A 17429-nucleotide genomic window follows, 5' to 3' on the forward strand; every position below is an offset into this window, starting at 1 on the left:
ATTCATCATTCACCAGCAGTCCGTCATTATTTCAGACCGGCTCAGTCCGTCACTCTTCAGGCCATCATCGTTATTTTAATCACTTTTCCGACATTGCAAAATTACAGTTCGGCACAAAACTGTTTACAAGGGTAACAAGAAACAATTTTATTAATTGAAAATGGTTTGGACCATCTCAGAAAAAAACCCCTCAAAAATCTGAGACTATTACAGCTCCTCCTGCCCCTCGTCTTTGCTTTTCGGGTTAGTGACGATTCAGGTGATGGCCGAACTGCCGCTGCTCAACCCGTATTGTTTTGTGTTTTTTGTTATTTTAAAGTGTCCTTGGGTGTCTTGAAAGGCGCTTATAAATAAAATGTATTATTATTATTATTATTATATTATTATTCCATCAGTGTTTCAATGTCTGTCCTCAGTCAGCCAGCAAAACGGGAATCTGTCAGTAACAGATTGACAGATTGCCCTTTAAAACGGTGTTTCTACCCAGTTCTGTGAGAAAAAAAAACATGTTTCCATGTCACACACGGAAAAAAAAAAATTGCATACCAAAAACAGAGTCGTTTTACTCGTGGGCCAAATTGGATTACTCGTGAGCACAAAGACCATGCTAGTACATGAACCTTATTATAGAGATCAGTGAAATCCAATAAATGCTAAAACAGCACCCATGTAGGTTTAATTGGTTCTTTCCTTCCACCGTACTGTATCCGTGCTTCGCTTGAGACGCCTTCTTATATATAAATAATAGCTTAAATGGCACTTTGCGCTCTACTCAGGCGGGGAAAGGCAGCGAAAAGCCGTCTCCAAACAAGCCGCCGATTCCCAAAACAACCAGAGTGCTGTTACAGGAGCAGGCGATAGCACAGCACAGCTTGCCAGATGCCTCGCGAACAAGGTACCTTTCAACACCACGTGAGTGTTTGTAGTGTCACACTTGTGAGAGAATATCTCGCAATCTAGTCTGGTTGTCTAACCTTCCATCACCGCAGTACAGATTTCACTTCATACACAGAGAACACACAGAAATCATGTTCCAAGTAATGAGCTGCACATGCTGACGGAATAAGGAGTCAGCTATTTATACCTATACATTTCTTTGGGTATTTTTCCCTTATCAGAAAAATGTTTACAATGTACTGAATATTATGTGTGTATGGACAGACATGATGTGGTTCATACCAGAGGTCTGGGGAGGGGGTGGGGGGTAAATAAGTACAAATACTTTGTCATTGTACTTTAAGTGGGAGTTTGCAGCTGCTGCTGGTTGCATCTCTGCATGGAAGCTTCTGAATTTACTAAGATGGCCTCAATAACAGTTACCATGGGAACTCGTAAGACCGCTTGCAGTGGAGGATGTTCAACAAAAAGTCGCTTGTTGCTACCAGGCTGAATTTCACAAAGCTACTGCTAAAAATGAATATGTTTTGCCATAGGAGAAGAGGTAATAGTAGTCATTCATTTGCTAGACAGTCAATGGCATCCATGCTAATTTCTGTTAGCTGGTCTCTGGCATTTCACATTATATGTTGTCGTTAAGCTAGTGGACTTTTGTTCGACTAAATTGATGCTATACAGTTACTGCATCTCCCTTTTCTTGACAACGAAAGAATGACAAGAGTCACTAAAGAATTTGTTTTAAAAAGTAAATTTACTTATCGAGGGTTCGGGAGTTCACTGTATTTGTAAGGGTGGCATCATCCACATCTTTTACCTTTTTATTTTGACAGGTGGTCGCTTACCATTTCTGCCAGGCTGACAACACATACACCTGCCTGGTCCCAGAATTTGTTCACAGTGTCGCCGCCCTGCTGGCCAGATCACCACAGCTCACCCCATACAGGGAGCTGCTGATCCAGGAACCTCACCTCCAGAATATGCTCAGCCTGCGCTCCTGTGTCCAAGACCCCATAGCTGCCTTTCGAAAGGGTGTCCTGGAGCCCATGACCAGCTTGCGCAAGGGTAATAAAATCTACACACACGTGCTTATAAAAGTGACTGACACTTGAAGACAAATGCATTGTTGAAGTTTAAAGATCATTCAAAATTTCGAGTTGTGTCATTTTGGAGCAGGAAAATCTCCTTTACACTGCAATCTCAAATAATAACATCGTATATTTAAACACCCATTTTCAACCAAATCATCACCAAATTCATCTAACAAATGTCTGCTAGCTTAATCCTCACCTAATCTGTGAAACACCATAGCCAGGCTCATGGAAATAAATATTATGGCAATTACACACTCTATTTAACACACATGGAGCAGCAACATATCCACCCATCCATTTCCTGATCCGCTTATCCTCACAAGGGTCGCAGGGGGTGCTGGAGCCGATCCCAGCTATGTTTGGGCAGTAGGCGGGGGACACCCTGAACTGGTTGCCAGCCTATTGCAGGGCAGCAGCAACATATAAACAGAGAATATAACATTGCTCACAAGCATATGTTTTCTTTGCTCTGCTGGAACAACAGCAATTACTGGAGTTTAGTTGGGGACCTACTCTGCCTCTTCTTCCTGCCCTTAATTATGCAGCATCTTCAAGCTTCAAGAACATCGTATATTTACAAACCAAAATGTTAAAACAATTAATGTTATTGAGTAATACATTTTCAGACAACTGCTACTTTACCACAAGCAGCATCCATCCAGCCATCCATTTTCCAATCCGCTTATCCTCACAAGGATTGCAGGGGGTGCTGGGGCCTATCCCCAGCTGTCTTCGGGCAGTAGGCGGGGGACACCCTCAACCGGTTGCCAGGCAATCGCAGGGCACAAACAGACAACCATTTGCACTCAACCTCACACCTAGGGACAATTTGGAGTGTTCAATCAGCCTGCCATGCATGCTTTTGGAATGTGGGAGGAAACCGGAGTACCCGGAGAAAACCCACACAGGCTCGGGGAGAACATGCAAACTCCACACATGGAGCTGGAATTGAACCTGGTACCTCTGCACTGTGAAGTTGATGCGCTAACCACAGTAGCACTGGGCCGTCGCCCACATGCAGCAGTAACACAAAAACAGAGCATCCAACAAAAGTTCATTCATATTTAAACACCAAAATGTTCAACCAAACCATAGCATTTAAAAAAAAGAATCTGTTATATAGCAATGTGTGCACTCTATGATAGGCTGACCTGAAGTCACTAATTTGGGTCCCAGGAAAGTGAGAAAGCGACGCTTGATCATTTGCATGAGGAAAGAGTCAGTGTTATTTTTGCCCTGGTGTTTCATCAGCATCCCACCGGATTTCAAGGTCGCTCAATACGCTGAGGCTGAAGCGTTGGGATGCTTAGGCCATAATAGCCAGCTCACTGTCTTATGATACAGCCAGTCAAGCTAGATTGATGTGTTTATTATGGCCCAGCCCGACTGAGTCTAAACAAAGGAGTGTTATGTCTCCTCCGTCTCTATTAATCAGGTTAGGGAGAAAATGAAGAGCCCTTGTGCCTCTTGAGAGCATGTGAGTCCTCATAGCTGCATTGACAGCTTCGATAATACAAAACAAGATGGAGTTCTTGCCTTCGGGAAAAAAAAAATACGACAACGCCATCTAGTCCTTTTCAGCAGGATGTAATCAATATCACCGGTTTCATCACATAGACTTGCTAGAGTACTAAAATGTGCATATTTGAATCACTACCCGGGCTATTATAAAGTACAGTACATAGAGCATATGGGTCATTCCCTTTTTTGGAAAAACGGACCGCATGTTTTTTAGATGTAGGTACAGTAACATTACTTGATTCATCCTGGTCAACCATTAACGGTACAGTTTTTATGAGATTTTATTCATCATATATATGCTGCTGTGTTTGGCTCAACAGCTACTCAGGCAGCTAATAAACATATTTTCAGAAAAGTCCTTTCCAATTAGAAAAAGTAACATTACATAAAAACTAATCTACTAAAATTTTCAGAAAAAGAGTTGCAAGTTTTCTTTGCTCGAAAATACACGCTGGCTTTGTTCCTATCAGCTATACTGTCAAGAACAAATCTTGCGATATCATTTAAAAAAGAAAACCTTGGCTACGTCTTTTCCTGATAATATGAGTACCAGGTTTGCATTGTTTGAGTGCCAGAATTGCGTTTATGCTGAGAGGCACAATTTCACAGCATAATTACCACTATTTGAAATTAAATGTTTTAAGAACGACACAATTGTGAAACTTATTTTATCATTAATATTTGCTCTGTAAGGTAGTCATCATGAGGGATGCTCAAAAACTAGCTGGTGTTTACATACTTTGGAGGATTGGTCTCTGAACAACTATAATTTATACAACAAGTGCCTGTTCTGTATTTTTTATCGCTAACATCCTATCTTTGTTTTGTTTCCACAAGAGAAATATGTGGTGTCGGTACTTCATCACAGACAATTTATTTGCCTTTCCATATGTGTTCAGAGCGAAGGCTGCCTGAAGAAGACTACATCATCTTGGTTGACAGTCTCAACGAGGCCGAATTTCATAAACCAGACTACGGGGACACCATCGCCACCTTCATCACCAAGATCGTCTCCAAGTTCCCTGTCTGGCTCAAGCTGGTGGTCACAGTGAGGACGGGCCTCTTGGTGAGTCCATCCACAGAGCAAACATCATAATATCATGCAAATCGGCTCCCAAAGGGCACACACACTCCTCCAATAAAGTTCAGGATATTGGACTTGCGGGTGAAATTCAAGGACTATTCGTCAATGTGCCCTTGCGATTGGCTGGCGACCAGTCCTGGGTGTACTCTTCCTCTACACCAATTAGGACTATTCGCCACTTGAAACCGAACTGACAGAGGCATTTCTGTGGCATTCTTCATACCATTATCTCTCTGCACTTCCCTTGTTGAGATGTTCGACACACAGTCTTACTTCCATGGCATACACGTTGTGGCTTTTGGCGCACGGTGCCTTTGCTCAATCCGCTCGCTAATCCCGGCAAACAGAGGCTGCATCTGTCAAAAGCCAAAGCCAAAAACTCCAAATGCTGTGTGGATTATAGCGTGAATGCATGTCAGTGCTACGCGGAGTCAGTTGCGAGTCTGGAGCTTGTCAAGTAGCCAGTCGGTTATATAATTGAATTAGTGATTCGGAATGCTCCAAATGCATTCGGAGGCCACATTGGCAATAATGCATTACAAGTCAGCAGGCTTTCGATAATTGAAGAAGATGGAAGACACACCTACAATCCTACCTTCCCTGTCATTCTCAGATCTTGTTGGAGCATTCGTCCATAACAACTTTCACTCACTGTTTTGGACGAGTGGCGAGTGGTCCATTCGGTATCTGGGCCTTCAGTGAGAATTTATCCAACTTAATCCACCCCTTAATACCACGACTGTCACATCACAACTCGTAGAAACATCCGTACTAAACCAAAAAGCAATGTAACAGAACACAATCGTGCTACATAGAGCATATGGAAGTTCGCATTCAATATTAATCTAAAAACATGAGAAAAACTCTTTGTGGCTAGGGACCAAGCTTTAATCGTCAAAAACAAATAAAACAAAAAAATATAAGTGACACCACCAGCAAATTGCTGAAAACTGTCTCACTTTGAGATGTGTCACTTCAACATAATGTGGTTTCTCTGAACCAAGAAGGGCTTTTGGCACCACTTTGTGGGGTCTCTTAGTGCACAAAAAGAGCGAATAGGCACGTTTTTTTAAACCAAATAATGGTGTAAATAAATCTGCGAAACAGTAACTTGCGAATAGCGACACATTCACGGCTATTGACAGTTATATCTTGCTCGCATTGGGGCAAAACCCTCATATGTCACAATTTGCTTCTTCTTCTTCTTATTGTTATGATTATTGTTTTACAAATATTTATTATTGGTGAGTCCACATGTGGGTGTTTTTTTGTTTTTTGTTTTTTCACTTACAAATTATTGACCAATGTTTAGTGTTGGAAATGGCTTGTTCACTTTGACGAAGCAATGTTAATAGTTGAGCAAACAAGCCCTTTTTGGGGTCTCCTGAAAAGTGATGTTTTGGAGGTAAAAGGATTCCGCCCGACACCAGCGAAATGTCAGATGTATGTATGTTGACTGCAAGGGCTGGCAGAGTGCTGATGCCACAGGCTGGCACGACACCAGGATTTCTTTTTCTCTCCTGGGGCCAAGTGAGGGCTTGTGGGGGGGGGGGGGGGGGTCTCAGAAAATAATAGATTTCCATATATGAATATTAGGATGACCAAATGTCCTCTTTTTTTCCCGGACGTGCCCACTTTTTTAAACTCTGTCCAGGCATCGTCTAGGAGGATTTTATAAATTCATGATTTAATTGGTTCTCTTGTGACCAATTAGCATGCGTTTCTTTTTTTTTCTTCTTTTTTTTTAAATGAAGCGTAGTATTGCCGTTATTGGTGCGTGTGACATTGACACTGGCGAGGCGGGAAGAACCCGAAAGGGAAGGCAAGCAGTAGCAGTCAGGACAAGTGTGTGGAATAGGTGTGTTTAGTTACAAGTGTGAAGACCAACTGTTTGCTGCTGAAACGAGATGGAACGACATCCCGTTCCTTCGTCTGTGTTTCAACGCTGTGGTTGAAGTCACTGGAACGAGAGGTTCGTTATGTTGACTTGTTGAAGAAGCCAAATACAACTGCAGTCAATCCGCCCCTGACTAACGGTTTGGCGTTGAGGACTGTGACAATACACGATAAAGGTAACAGTGTGCAAAACTCGCAGGAAAATGTTTCAAGGTCTAATAAAGGTGCTGGCCGGAGAGCTCAAAGCTCATATTGACACAGAAAAAACAACCAAAAAGCTGCATGAGGAGAGAGTTCAAAGAGTGCAAAGTTGTCCTTAATTGTTAGACACCAGGAATACAGGGTGGAGAAGAAAACAAATATGAGGAAGAAAACTACAGACAGAAGTGATGTTTTGTTAAATTGTGAGAGTACAGTTTTATTACTGAAGTGGCTTGGATAATGGACGGATGTTTTATTCTTTATCCATACATGGCAGGCACAGTATGTTGAAAAAAATATTGTCATTGTAATAATGGCACATGCAGTTCAGAATGCAAAAGATGTGCACTAAATTCATATGGAAATGCAGGCCTAAATCTAATTTAGATCAGTCAAATGCAATCTTTAATCCGCATCGTCACTCAATAGGAGAACAGTACAATATATGTCGGGACATTGCTGCGACTCAAGAATTTATTTACCGTATTTTTCGGATTATACATCGCTCTGGATTATAAATCGCACAAGCCAAAAAATGCATAATTAAGAAGGATAAAACATATAAGTCGCACTGGAGTATAAATCGCATTTTTGGGGGAAATTTATTTGATAAAATCCAACACCACAAACATACATGTCATCTTGAAAGGCAATTTAAAATAAAAACAAAAACTAGAGAACAACAGGCTGAATAATGATATGCTAACGTTACATGACGCTTAAACGAACTGTGAATTTGCCTGGTATGTTCACGTAACATATTAAGAGTTATTTAGACAACTATAGCACAAAGAACACGCTAACAAAATTACCAAACCATCAGCGTCACTCCAAATCACGAAATCCAAATGAAATCTTCATGCTCGGTGTCATTTTTAAACAACTCCGCCAACTCCGGAGGTAGAAGATGCAGCGCTTCCTCTTCTACGTCGCTTACGTCAGAGTCATCGTCAGTTGTTTTTCTCAGTTAGCGCCAAATGGAAAGTATCAACACAGGCCGAGAGCACCCTCTTGCGGTTTAATGTGAAAATAACACGTGATGTGTACAATGTGTTAACCATTTCACACGTAAGTCGCTCCCGAGTATAAGTCGCACCAGCGGCCAAACTATGAAAAAAAACTGCGACTTATACTCCGGAAAATATGGTAGATAAGAATACATCCATCCATTTTCCGAACCGCTTGATCCTCACTAGGGTCGCGGGGGGCGCCGGAGCCTATCCCAGCCGTCTTCGGGCAGTAGGCGGGGGACACCCTGAATCAGTTGCCAGCCAATCGCAGGGCACACAGAGACGAACAACCATCCACGCCCACACTCACACCGAGGGACAATTTAGAGCGTCCAATCAGCCTGACATGCATGTTTTTGGAATGTGGGAGGAAACCGGAGCACCCGGAGAAAACCCACGCAGGCCCGGGGAGAACATGCAAACTCCACACAGGGAGGCCGGAGCTGGACTCGAACCCGGTACCTCTGCACTGTGAAGCCGACGTGCTAACCACTGGACTACCGGGCCGCCCGATAAGAATAGAGTCCATTTATTTTTTTTCCGGATTAAAAAAAACATTTCTTTGTTAGATAATAAAGATGTAATTTCTTTAGGTACATGTTAAATATTGCAATATCATAGATATTGTAAAATGCAACACGCATATCGTATATTGCGTGTTTTTCCAAAATAATGCAGCCTTACTTTAAATTATTAAGAGTTATAATGTATGAGAGCCTTGAGTATCATTTTAGTAGCTCGAGGCCGAGGCGAGTGCCCTCTTTTTTGGAAATCAAAATGTTGTCACTCTAATATATAAAGGGGGCAGAGGGGGTGTGTGCATGGCTACAGGTATGCTATTCTTGTTGAAGTCGGTTCTAACAAATTTTGCCGTGACCAACCAATCAGGACGAAATAATGCTGATATTTTTGTGGATCAGCAAACTGGCCCTGTGAGGCAAATTAAAATCTGACAATCCCATTGCCAAATTAGGTTACATGGGCCAGCATCGTCACTGATGGGGTAGTGGCACACTCGCCTGACTTGTGTGCGGGTAGCGTGGGATCAGTCCCCACTTGGTATGGATGTCGGTGTAAACGGTTGTTCGTCTGCGTGTGCCCTGCGATTGGCTGGCGACCAGTTCCGGGTGTATTCCCTCTTCCGTCCAAAGTCAGCTGCGATAGGCTCCTGCATCCCCCCCCCCCCCCCCCCCCACACACACACACCACGGCCCTGTTCAGGGTAAGCGGCGTGTTGAGAACGGAATGGGCCAGCACTCTTGATTCTGAACACCTGGGTGGGCAGATTAGGTTGACGTGGCAACAAATGACTGAACAAAAATCTGTCATTCACTTTTGCCAGAAGCAGTGTAGCTACCAAATGAGTTAAGAGTATTTTATTCGTACAACTTAATGAAACAAATATTAGAATTGATGTTGTAAATGTAGGTTAGTGCTACTTTAGAGCAGAGAAGGCCTTGCTAGCCCTGACCTTTGGTTTTGAAAGTGTGAATTGAGCGAAGAAGCCTGTGAGCTGTGCTGCTGCTTGAGTCATTGCCACACTGTTTACAGTACTGCATGCCATGGCTCTGCGTGACTCAGCGACATCTGAGCAATGGGTACTGATTTAAGTGCTTTTAGCTGTGCACTAAAGACCTGGTGTAGAATTCTTTACATGCTGAATCCCATTGTGACAGGTGTTTCAATGAGTCGACAATAACAACTAAAATGTGCACTTTCTGTAGAAACTCCACATTAATGCGTAAGAGCTGACGACGAACTGAAATGTCATGGAATTGTTTGAAATGTTGAACATGGTACCTGAAGTTGAAATGGTTCAAATCTCTCAGGTAATGTGGAAGTTCAACTCAATTCACTTCACAAGTAGCAGTTTTGCAGATCGAGCCCGATTTTTTTTGTTGAAGTTTACTGGAAAAGTGAACATAAAACAAAAAGAATTACACATTGTGGGTGGCGCACAGTGCACAGCAACACATGTCGACAGACAAATATGTCAGTTGTAACACGGGCTACGTCTGTTTTATAATTGCTAGAGATGATGAAACACTCTGGGGCAGACAACGGGTTTCTACTTGGACCAGTAAGGGGACACTAGGTTCGATTCACTGGAGCCAATGATGTCACCATTGAGGGGGTGGCATGGGCAAAGAAACAAGACAACAGTTGTAAAACAATTACCTTTTATATCAAACATAAACACGTGACAACAAAATTATCACGACAAACACAGTGACAAAAAGGTAAATAAATCCAATTTAGTCTCAACCTCTTAGTTGACCTTTCCTTCAAGCAAAATAATTGGTGATCACCTTTCTCAACACCGGTGTGAGTTTCTTTTTTTCTTTCAATCTGAATGAAATAACTAAGCACAAAATGTTCTTGTCAACTCCTGTCGTACAAAATAAATTCTTCTAAACATCACCAACACAAATAAAATAAAATAAAGTTCATCAAATGTACTATACTGTATGTTCTTTGGTTGGCTCGCCACCACCACTGTACCCCCTTTTCCAGCACTTGGTAGAAGTCAGGGCACCGTAATGGAATCCACTCCACTGAAGGCACGCTAATCCCAGCGCTGTCCTCAATTAGAACTCCACAAAAGACCCGGCCAGAAGAATGTCGAATGAGACTCCGACGACGTTATACGGTCGGCGATATCCCAGCGGTACGGAAAGCTAACGGCTACGTTAGCCAGGCACAGTGCTCGAGGTTGCGTAGAATGACTCTCTCTTTCTTCCGAAACACTTATTTACAACAGTCGAAGAATACGTCCGTTCGCGTTCAGGTCCCGTCAGAAAAAAGAGCGAGATAGGTTGCGCCGCACGTTCGTGACGTCACGAAGGTGAAAAACGGCACCTCTCATTCGCTGACACCCCACTAGTATTCTGTGCCCTGATTCGTTCGGGCCATGGCAATATTCAGTTCTGTTTAATTAAGCAAATTTTAACGACGCTACTCTTTTAGTCAATATAGATTTTGGTTAAGTCCACTCCCCATTGCCTCATGCCATAATCCGGGTTACACAGTACTCACAGGAATACATTCTTTATCCTCTGTAGTAGACAACTATTACTGCAGTTTACTGAGTCAGGTGTGAAACTCTTCATGTATTATGCATGTCTGCAATATTGCACAGCTCTGTCTGGCCGAGCTGGAATGGATTAACCCTTCCACTGCCAGCCGAGGTAAAAACTATTGACCTTTGCACTTCTACAGCTGTCAATGGCATTCTTTTCAATGGGGATATATGATTCAAGATATGATTTTTAGGTACGATTGTGTTCAAGGTACACATCTAAGTTGTGAGTCGAGGCACCGTTGTTTCTAAAATGTAAAGATGTAGCGTCTCTTAATTTGGGAATAATCTTGTGAAAAGTGTGGAATTTTGTGAATGTGGGAATTATTGGAATGTGGAAAATAGTCTGCAAGATGCCCTGAATGAGGTGAACATTTTGAATATGGATTGGAAAAGATGGGGAACTTTTTCTATAACATTGAATGGCTTATTCTCTTATGTAACACTGAAATTTTGTGAATCTTTTGCCATTTGAATAGCTGTAATCAATTGAGAAATGTGGAGGACTGGAAGGAAGTGGGCGGAATAAAAAGAATTTGGGTGCCGAATATAATAATCTGAATGAATTGTATGGAAAACAATAAGGAAAAATCATTATAAATTATGTAATATGATAATACATTCTCATAAGTAGGCATATGAAATAAAATATGAAAACGTAATCAATTGTATGCTGTAATTACTGGATTTTTTCCCCTCTCTCTCTTGCAGGAAATAACCACCCTGCTCCCGTTCTCTGGCATCTCGCTGGACATCCTGCCCGACAGCAGCGACCTGGGAGCTGACCTCAGTGACTACATCCATCACCGGGTGAACGGCAGCGCCCAAATCGCGGCCAACGTCACCACGGCCACAGGCTCCGCCCCCGACCCACTGCTCCTCAGCAAATTCAGCAGTCACCTGACCACACGCAGCAATGGCTCCATCCTCTACCTGCAGCTGACTCTGGATCTGTTTCACAAAGGACATCTGGCACTAAAAGGGGGAAACTACCTGGTTGTGCCCGTGTCACTATCGGAGGTCAGCCGGTCAATGGTTCACAGTGTGTGTGCTGTTCAAATAGACATTTACTTGGTTTGATCGAGAGGTTCTTTTTTTCTGTGGTTGAGTTCTGTTGGTGAGTGCGAGAGGGTTTTTGGTGTGTGCGTGAGTTTTTTGGTGAGTCTGCTGTTCTTTTTTTTTGTGTTAGTTTGCTTTTTTGTGAAGGCGAACACTTTTTGGTGCATGTGAGAGTTTTTCTGTCGTTTGTGATAGTTGGTGGGTGTAAGAGTATTTTGTCGGTTTCAGATTATTCTCGTGTGAGTAAAGGTTTTTGTGTAAAATGTATTTTGGTGAGTCAAGTTTTTTTATTTTCGTGAGATTTTTTGGGCAAGTGTGAGGGTTCTTCTGTTTTGTGAGAGTTTTTATCAATATGAGTTTTACTGTGAGTCCGTTTTTTTGTAACACATTTTTCTTTTGTGTGAGATTGTGGTGAGTGTTTTTGTTGAGGGCGGGGGATGTGAGTGAAAGTTTTCTTGGGTGTGAATGTCATATTTTATGAGTGAGGGGTTTTTTTGTGGAGTGTGTGAAAGGTTTCTTTTGGGTGAGCATGAGTTCTTTTCAGTATGAGTGAAGTGAATTTTTTGTTCGATTGAGAGTTTTTGGGTTGTGTGTGAGATATTTTTGGCTGTAAATGATTTTTTTTTTTGGTATGTGTGAGATGTTTTGTTAAGTGTGAAAGGTTTTGGTGAGTGTAAGTGTTTTTTGTAGGTTAATAGTTTTTCAGGGTATGTTTCAGGTTTATTGTTTCAGGTGTTAGGTGAGTGTGAGAGGTTTTATGGTGAGAGTGAGTTCTTTGTAAACAATGTAAGCATTACTTTGCGTGAGTTTTTTTGGGTACATGTTTTTTATGGTAAATAGAGGCTTGGGGTGATTGGCTGAGTTTTTTTCTCCTTGTGAGGATTTTTTTACATGAGCGAGAGGTTTTGTATGTGTATGTGAGAGAGAGTTTGTTGTGTTCGACTGTTTTATGGGTGAGCCTGAGAGTTTTTTCTGCAAGTATGGCACAGGTATTTTGGTATGTGTTCAAAAATTCAAAAGAGCAAAAGTTCCATTTAAAAAAAAGGACATGCTATGCTACAAAACATTTGCCCTTCGCTCAAAGTTTTCATTTAAAATTTTATCCAAGAAATTCAGTTTTTTTTCCTCAACCAATCCATCAATAAAAGTTAAAGCATGCTGTTGAATGTGTTCCGGCGAACAAATCCCTGAGAAGAAAACACTGGAGTTCTCGCAAAAGTGCATTTGTTGATGATGAACGAGGCCCAAAGTTGACAAAAACCAAAAGAACCGCAGAGCAACTATGGGATAGGATATGTGTGTGTGTGTATGTGTGGGTGGAGGGGGGGGGGGGGGATGCTGCCATTGATCCAAAATGTTGTGCACAAACATAAAGTTGTCAAATCTGTGATCAAGGATGAAAGCTCTAGAAAGGGCACGGAAATAGCTTCCAGCCAGTGACGGACGCGTTTTGATGTTGCATAATCACCAATATGAGAGAGAGCAGCAGATGAGCAAGGCCTGAAAGCAGGACGAATTTATGACTGCATGAAAGCTTTGCATGCTTGCCATGCTAAATGCAAAGTGTTTGTTTGTTTGGGAATCATTACTTAGTATATGCTGAATAACTTTTCTTCATCTTATTATTATTACACCAATTTATGCCGCTCTACTCCTTCCACATTTCTCCGCCGAAACGAACTTTAAAATATTTACCTCATTCAGTATATCTGGGGGACCCTATTTTCTTATCTCTCCAATTCCTCCTTTTCCCCAATTTCCACATTTTATATGAAGAGGATCCTACTGAAATGAATGGAGACGTGTTCCACATTTAACAATACACTTTGACATTCCAGAACTGATTCATCCAATTTGGGGAAATAGAAAAGTATTCTTCACATGCCCCACATTTGCAAATTGTTCATTAGGCCACATTTTCCACATCAACATTCCGTAATGTTTACACGTTGACATGCACTGTCTAGTTTTTCTGTCATCAGCGGTAATTTTAAGATGTGAACCTGTGTTAGGTGTACCTGCTGATGTGCCGCGTGAGCTTCCAGGACCAAGACGTCTTTGAGCGAGTGCTTCCGGTGCTAAATGTGGCCCTGGCGTCGTTGCACCCGCTGACGGATGAGCAAATGTTCCGGGCACTCAATGCGGGCGGCGTGAGGGGTGAGCTGGAATGGAAGGACTTTCATCAGAGATTAGACAGCCTGGCTGGATTCATGGTGAGACTCGGAGCTGGTCGCGAGCAAAATGACATTTTGGGCCCCTCTATTTCTGCCAAAAATATTGATTCTTGAACATTCAAAGACTAATGATGTAACTGAACATGAAAGCCTCAACGAAGTGGCAAAACATCAAATATAAAGTTGAATAAATAGGTCTTATCTCACAGTTCCGCCATATTGAATGTGCTTAGTGAAAATGCTTCACAATCATTTGCTGCTTCGAGATATACCGACCGTTTTACAGACAGTCAAATCTCATGGGATCGCCATTGCTTTAATTTTGCTCGAAAAGATTCACACTTTCCTCTACAAACATACTGTGTATAGTTCGGAAACACAGAGGCACCAAGTGCAAAAGATTGTACTTTTCTATCTGATGATTATAACTGTTCACCCCTAATATTTATGATATTCAGTTGGTAAGCACCAAGCGCCTGTTATTTAAATCTACAAGGAAGGGCAATTAAGGACAAACCTGCCTTTTGGGAAGCCGACTAATTAAAGTTCACAAGTATTTGTGTGTCTTGCACCTGCCGGCAGGTGAGACGCAGAGACGGCACACGCATGCTGTGCCATCCCTCCTTCAGAGAATGGCTCGTTTGGAGGGCAGATGGAGAAAGCACCGACTTCCTCTGTGACCCAAGGTCAGACTGAACACCAGAATACAGTGAACCCACGTTTATGAAGCGGCATAATTCCAGATAGGTGAAAATCTGGGATATAGGGTGACCATATTAAAAAAAAGAAAAACACACCTTAAAAAGTATTTGTTAGTAGCTGTGCTGTCGAGAAATGGGAAATGTATAACATCACTTTGAGGAACTGAAAAGAAGACTCTTGCTCACACAATTCTCCAGATATGATTCAATGTGACAAAGGAAGTTTTTGTTTGGTGAAACTGCACGCATGTCAACAGGAGCGGCCACGCTCTCCTGGCGTTCATGTTCTCCAGACAGGATGGCAAGCTGAACCGTCAGCAGACCATGGAACTGGGACACCACATCCTCAAGGCTCACATTTTCAAGGTGAGCAAGTCTGTGAACTGGATCTCTCTTGGGTCTCTTTAGACCTCAGCCAGGGCCAAAACACCCGTATCCTCTAGCAATTATGAAATCTGGGCCTGTTTCGTAAAATGCAGAGATATTATTCTATTGTATGAATGACAACAGTTAGGAAGCACACTAAGTTGTTGTGCTTGTCACCGCATGTCACAATCATAGATAGATGAACAAGTATACGTAGATTATTTGTTGTTACCAAAATGAAATAGTGTCTCCCTTATCTGTACCACAAACGGTTTGTTGCTTTTTCAGTTACACAGATAACCTACAATACATACCTAAATAACACATACATGTGCAAAACATAAAAACACACTTGAAGGCAATTAAAAAATCCGAGGCTTTTATACCTCGACGCCATTCATATTCTGCATCGCACAATATTACATTTCTCTCTTTCCCTTTTGGTTCTACAGGGTCTGAGTAAAAAAACCGGGGTGTCCTCCACTGTCCTGCAGGCCATGTGGGTGAACTGCAGCACAGACAGCCTGTCCGCTGCACTCGCATCACTAAGGAACCTGTACACGCCGAATATCAAGGTGACATTTGACATGCATAAGGCTGCAAAATTGTATTTTCAGCGGGAAAAAATGGGAATAAACTAGAAAATAATGTTTTTTAGAGCCCAGCCGGTGGATTTTCATTTTTTTTTTGAGGCGGATGCCGATTCTGATATTTGGCCGAGTGAAATTCCGATGATCGGAATTTCATTCAGCCGATTAATATTTAAAAATATATCATGAATAAAATAATTTTAAATCTTGCAACAAAAATATGACTTACAGACAGAACATTTGACTGCTTTGCAATACTTTATCCTTTATTGTTTAACTGAACAGAGAAAAATAGGCAAAATGCTACTGTTGCTGTTTGAATGTGTGATGTAATGTTAGAAAATCCCAAATGAAATGTCTTTATGGCAAAAGTAAAGCAATTCAAAAAAATACATGAAATAAAATGAAAAAAAATATATATATATATATATATTGTAAATTCAACAAAGTAATCCTTTTCCCGAAGTGAGATCGTGATGAGCGACAAACCCGCAAGTGTGACGTCACATCAAGACAACAATAGCGGGTCTCACTATGGAAAGTACACAAAGCCAGTCAGAAATCGATTCGGAAAGTGACGTTTCAAGCGTGTTTGAAGAGTTGGAGGAAGAGGAGGTTTTTGGCAAGATGTACGTTGGACCATACATGTATGAGCCAGATGCTCAGGATGCGGAAAATGTTGTGCCCGAACGGCCGGACATGGAGTAGAAGTGAGACGTGGAAAGAAATATTGCCTGATTTGAAAAGTGCTAATTGGGCAGGCCCTACTTAAGACATACTGCTTTCGTATCTTCTGGTCGGTTCTGGTCCCAATGCCTTGGGTTTGACACCTGTGTTGTACGGCATCCCATTAATCTCAGTAAGGGCAGGCACGGCAGTGATAGCCAACACTCAATCACACACAAGCCTGATTTATAAGAACATATCACCTCTCTGGGGACTTCAATAAAATGATGACCTTCACAAAGGGAAGTCTATTATGCGTGCACGTTTGTTCAGTGCAGTGAGAAGCTATTCAGAAACCACCCCGCCCCCTACAAAAAAAATCATATAATTATGGGGTGTGATGCATAGAATTTTGAAGGGAAAAAAAGTACTCCATTTTAGAAAAAGGCTGAAACATGAAGTGTGGATGCACTGTCAATTCTCCTTCTACGTCCTGTAGGTGAGCCGTCTGCTGATGCTTGGTGGCGCCAATGTGAGCTGGTTTACTGAGGTGGTGGGACACGCCCCCATTCTGGCCGTCCACGCCCACCTGGGACATGTGGAGATGGCGGGCCTGTTGATGGAAATGGGCGCAGCCGTAGATGTGAGCACAGACAGCGGCGTGACACCTCTGTGCCTGGCGGCAGCCGCGGGACACGCGGATGTTGTCAGCCTGCTCTGCAAGAAAGGGGCCACGGTCTGTAGCTCACGTCTGTGTTTGTGTGTGTGTGTGTTGTGTATCTATAGAAAACCCTTTGAGCTTGACATCCTGCTTATGGTCCATGTACTACTTCAGTTTATGTTCTCACTAGTAAGACAATTAATCTTTTTTTCTGCAACTACAACCACTTTTTGCCTATTAGTAGCACCTTAAGCTAAAATTTTGCACCGACATTTTAAAATGTGGACAATTTTCGGAGAACCGCAATGTCAGTCCCAGTTCCACTTGATTCTTGATGCCCAACTCTACTTCTGGTACTACGAGTAACGTATTAAATTCGAATGGTTAAAATGTAGCACTTCATTTGTAGTACTGGTACTAGTACTAGAAGTGC

The 17429-nt window shown here is 42.1% G+C and overlaps 1 protein-coding gene across 1 annotated transcript in view; it reads left to right on the plus strand.

Annotated features, from left to right (window-relative positions):
* LOC147207438 (protein TANC1-like) overlaps positions 1 to 17429 on the plus strand; it is a 48137-nt gene that overhangs the window by 18644 nt on the left and 12064 nt on the right. The window contains exons 7-15 of the mRNA XM_086106626.1: positions 777 to 895; positions 1728 to 1959; positions 4409 to 4575; positions 11491 to 11799; positions 13851 to 14051; positions 14595 to 14698; positions 14971 to 15079; positions 15532 to 15654; positions 16835 to 17071. Coding sequence (XP_085962752.1) covers positions 777 to 895; positions 1728 to 1959; positions 4409 to 4575; positions 11491 to 11799; positions 13851 to 14051; positions 14595 to 14698; positions 14971 to 15079; positions 15532 to 15654; positions 16835 to 17071 — 1601 coding nt within the window. The remainder of the gene's footprint in view (positions 1 to 776; positions 896 to 1727; positions 1960 to 4408; positions 4576 to 11490; positions 11800 to 13850; positions 14052 to 14594; positions 14699 to 14970; positions 15080 to 15531; positions 15655 to 16834; positions 17072 to 17429) is intronic.

Source organism: Hippocampus guttulatus, chromosome 3 (assembly GCF_054856545.1).
Source record: "Hippocampus guttulatus isolate MCC_2025c chromosome 3, RoL_Hgut_1.0, whole genome shotgun sequence".
NCBI lineage: Eukaryota > Metazoa > Chordata > Actinopteri > Syngnathiformes > Syngnathidae > Hippocampus > Hippocampus guttulatus.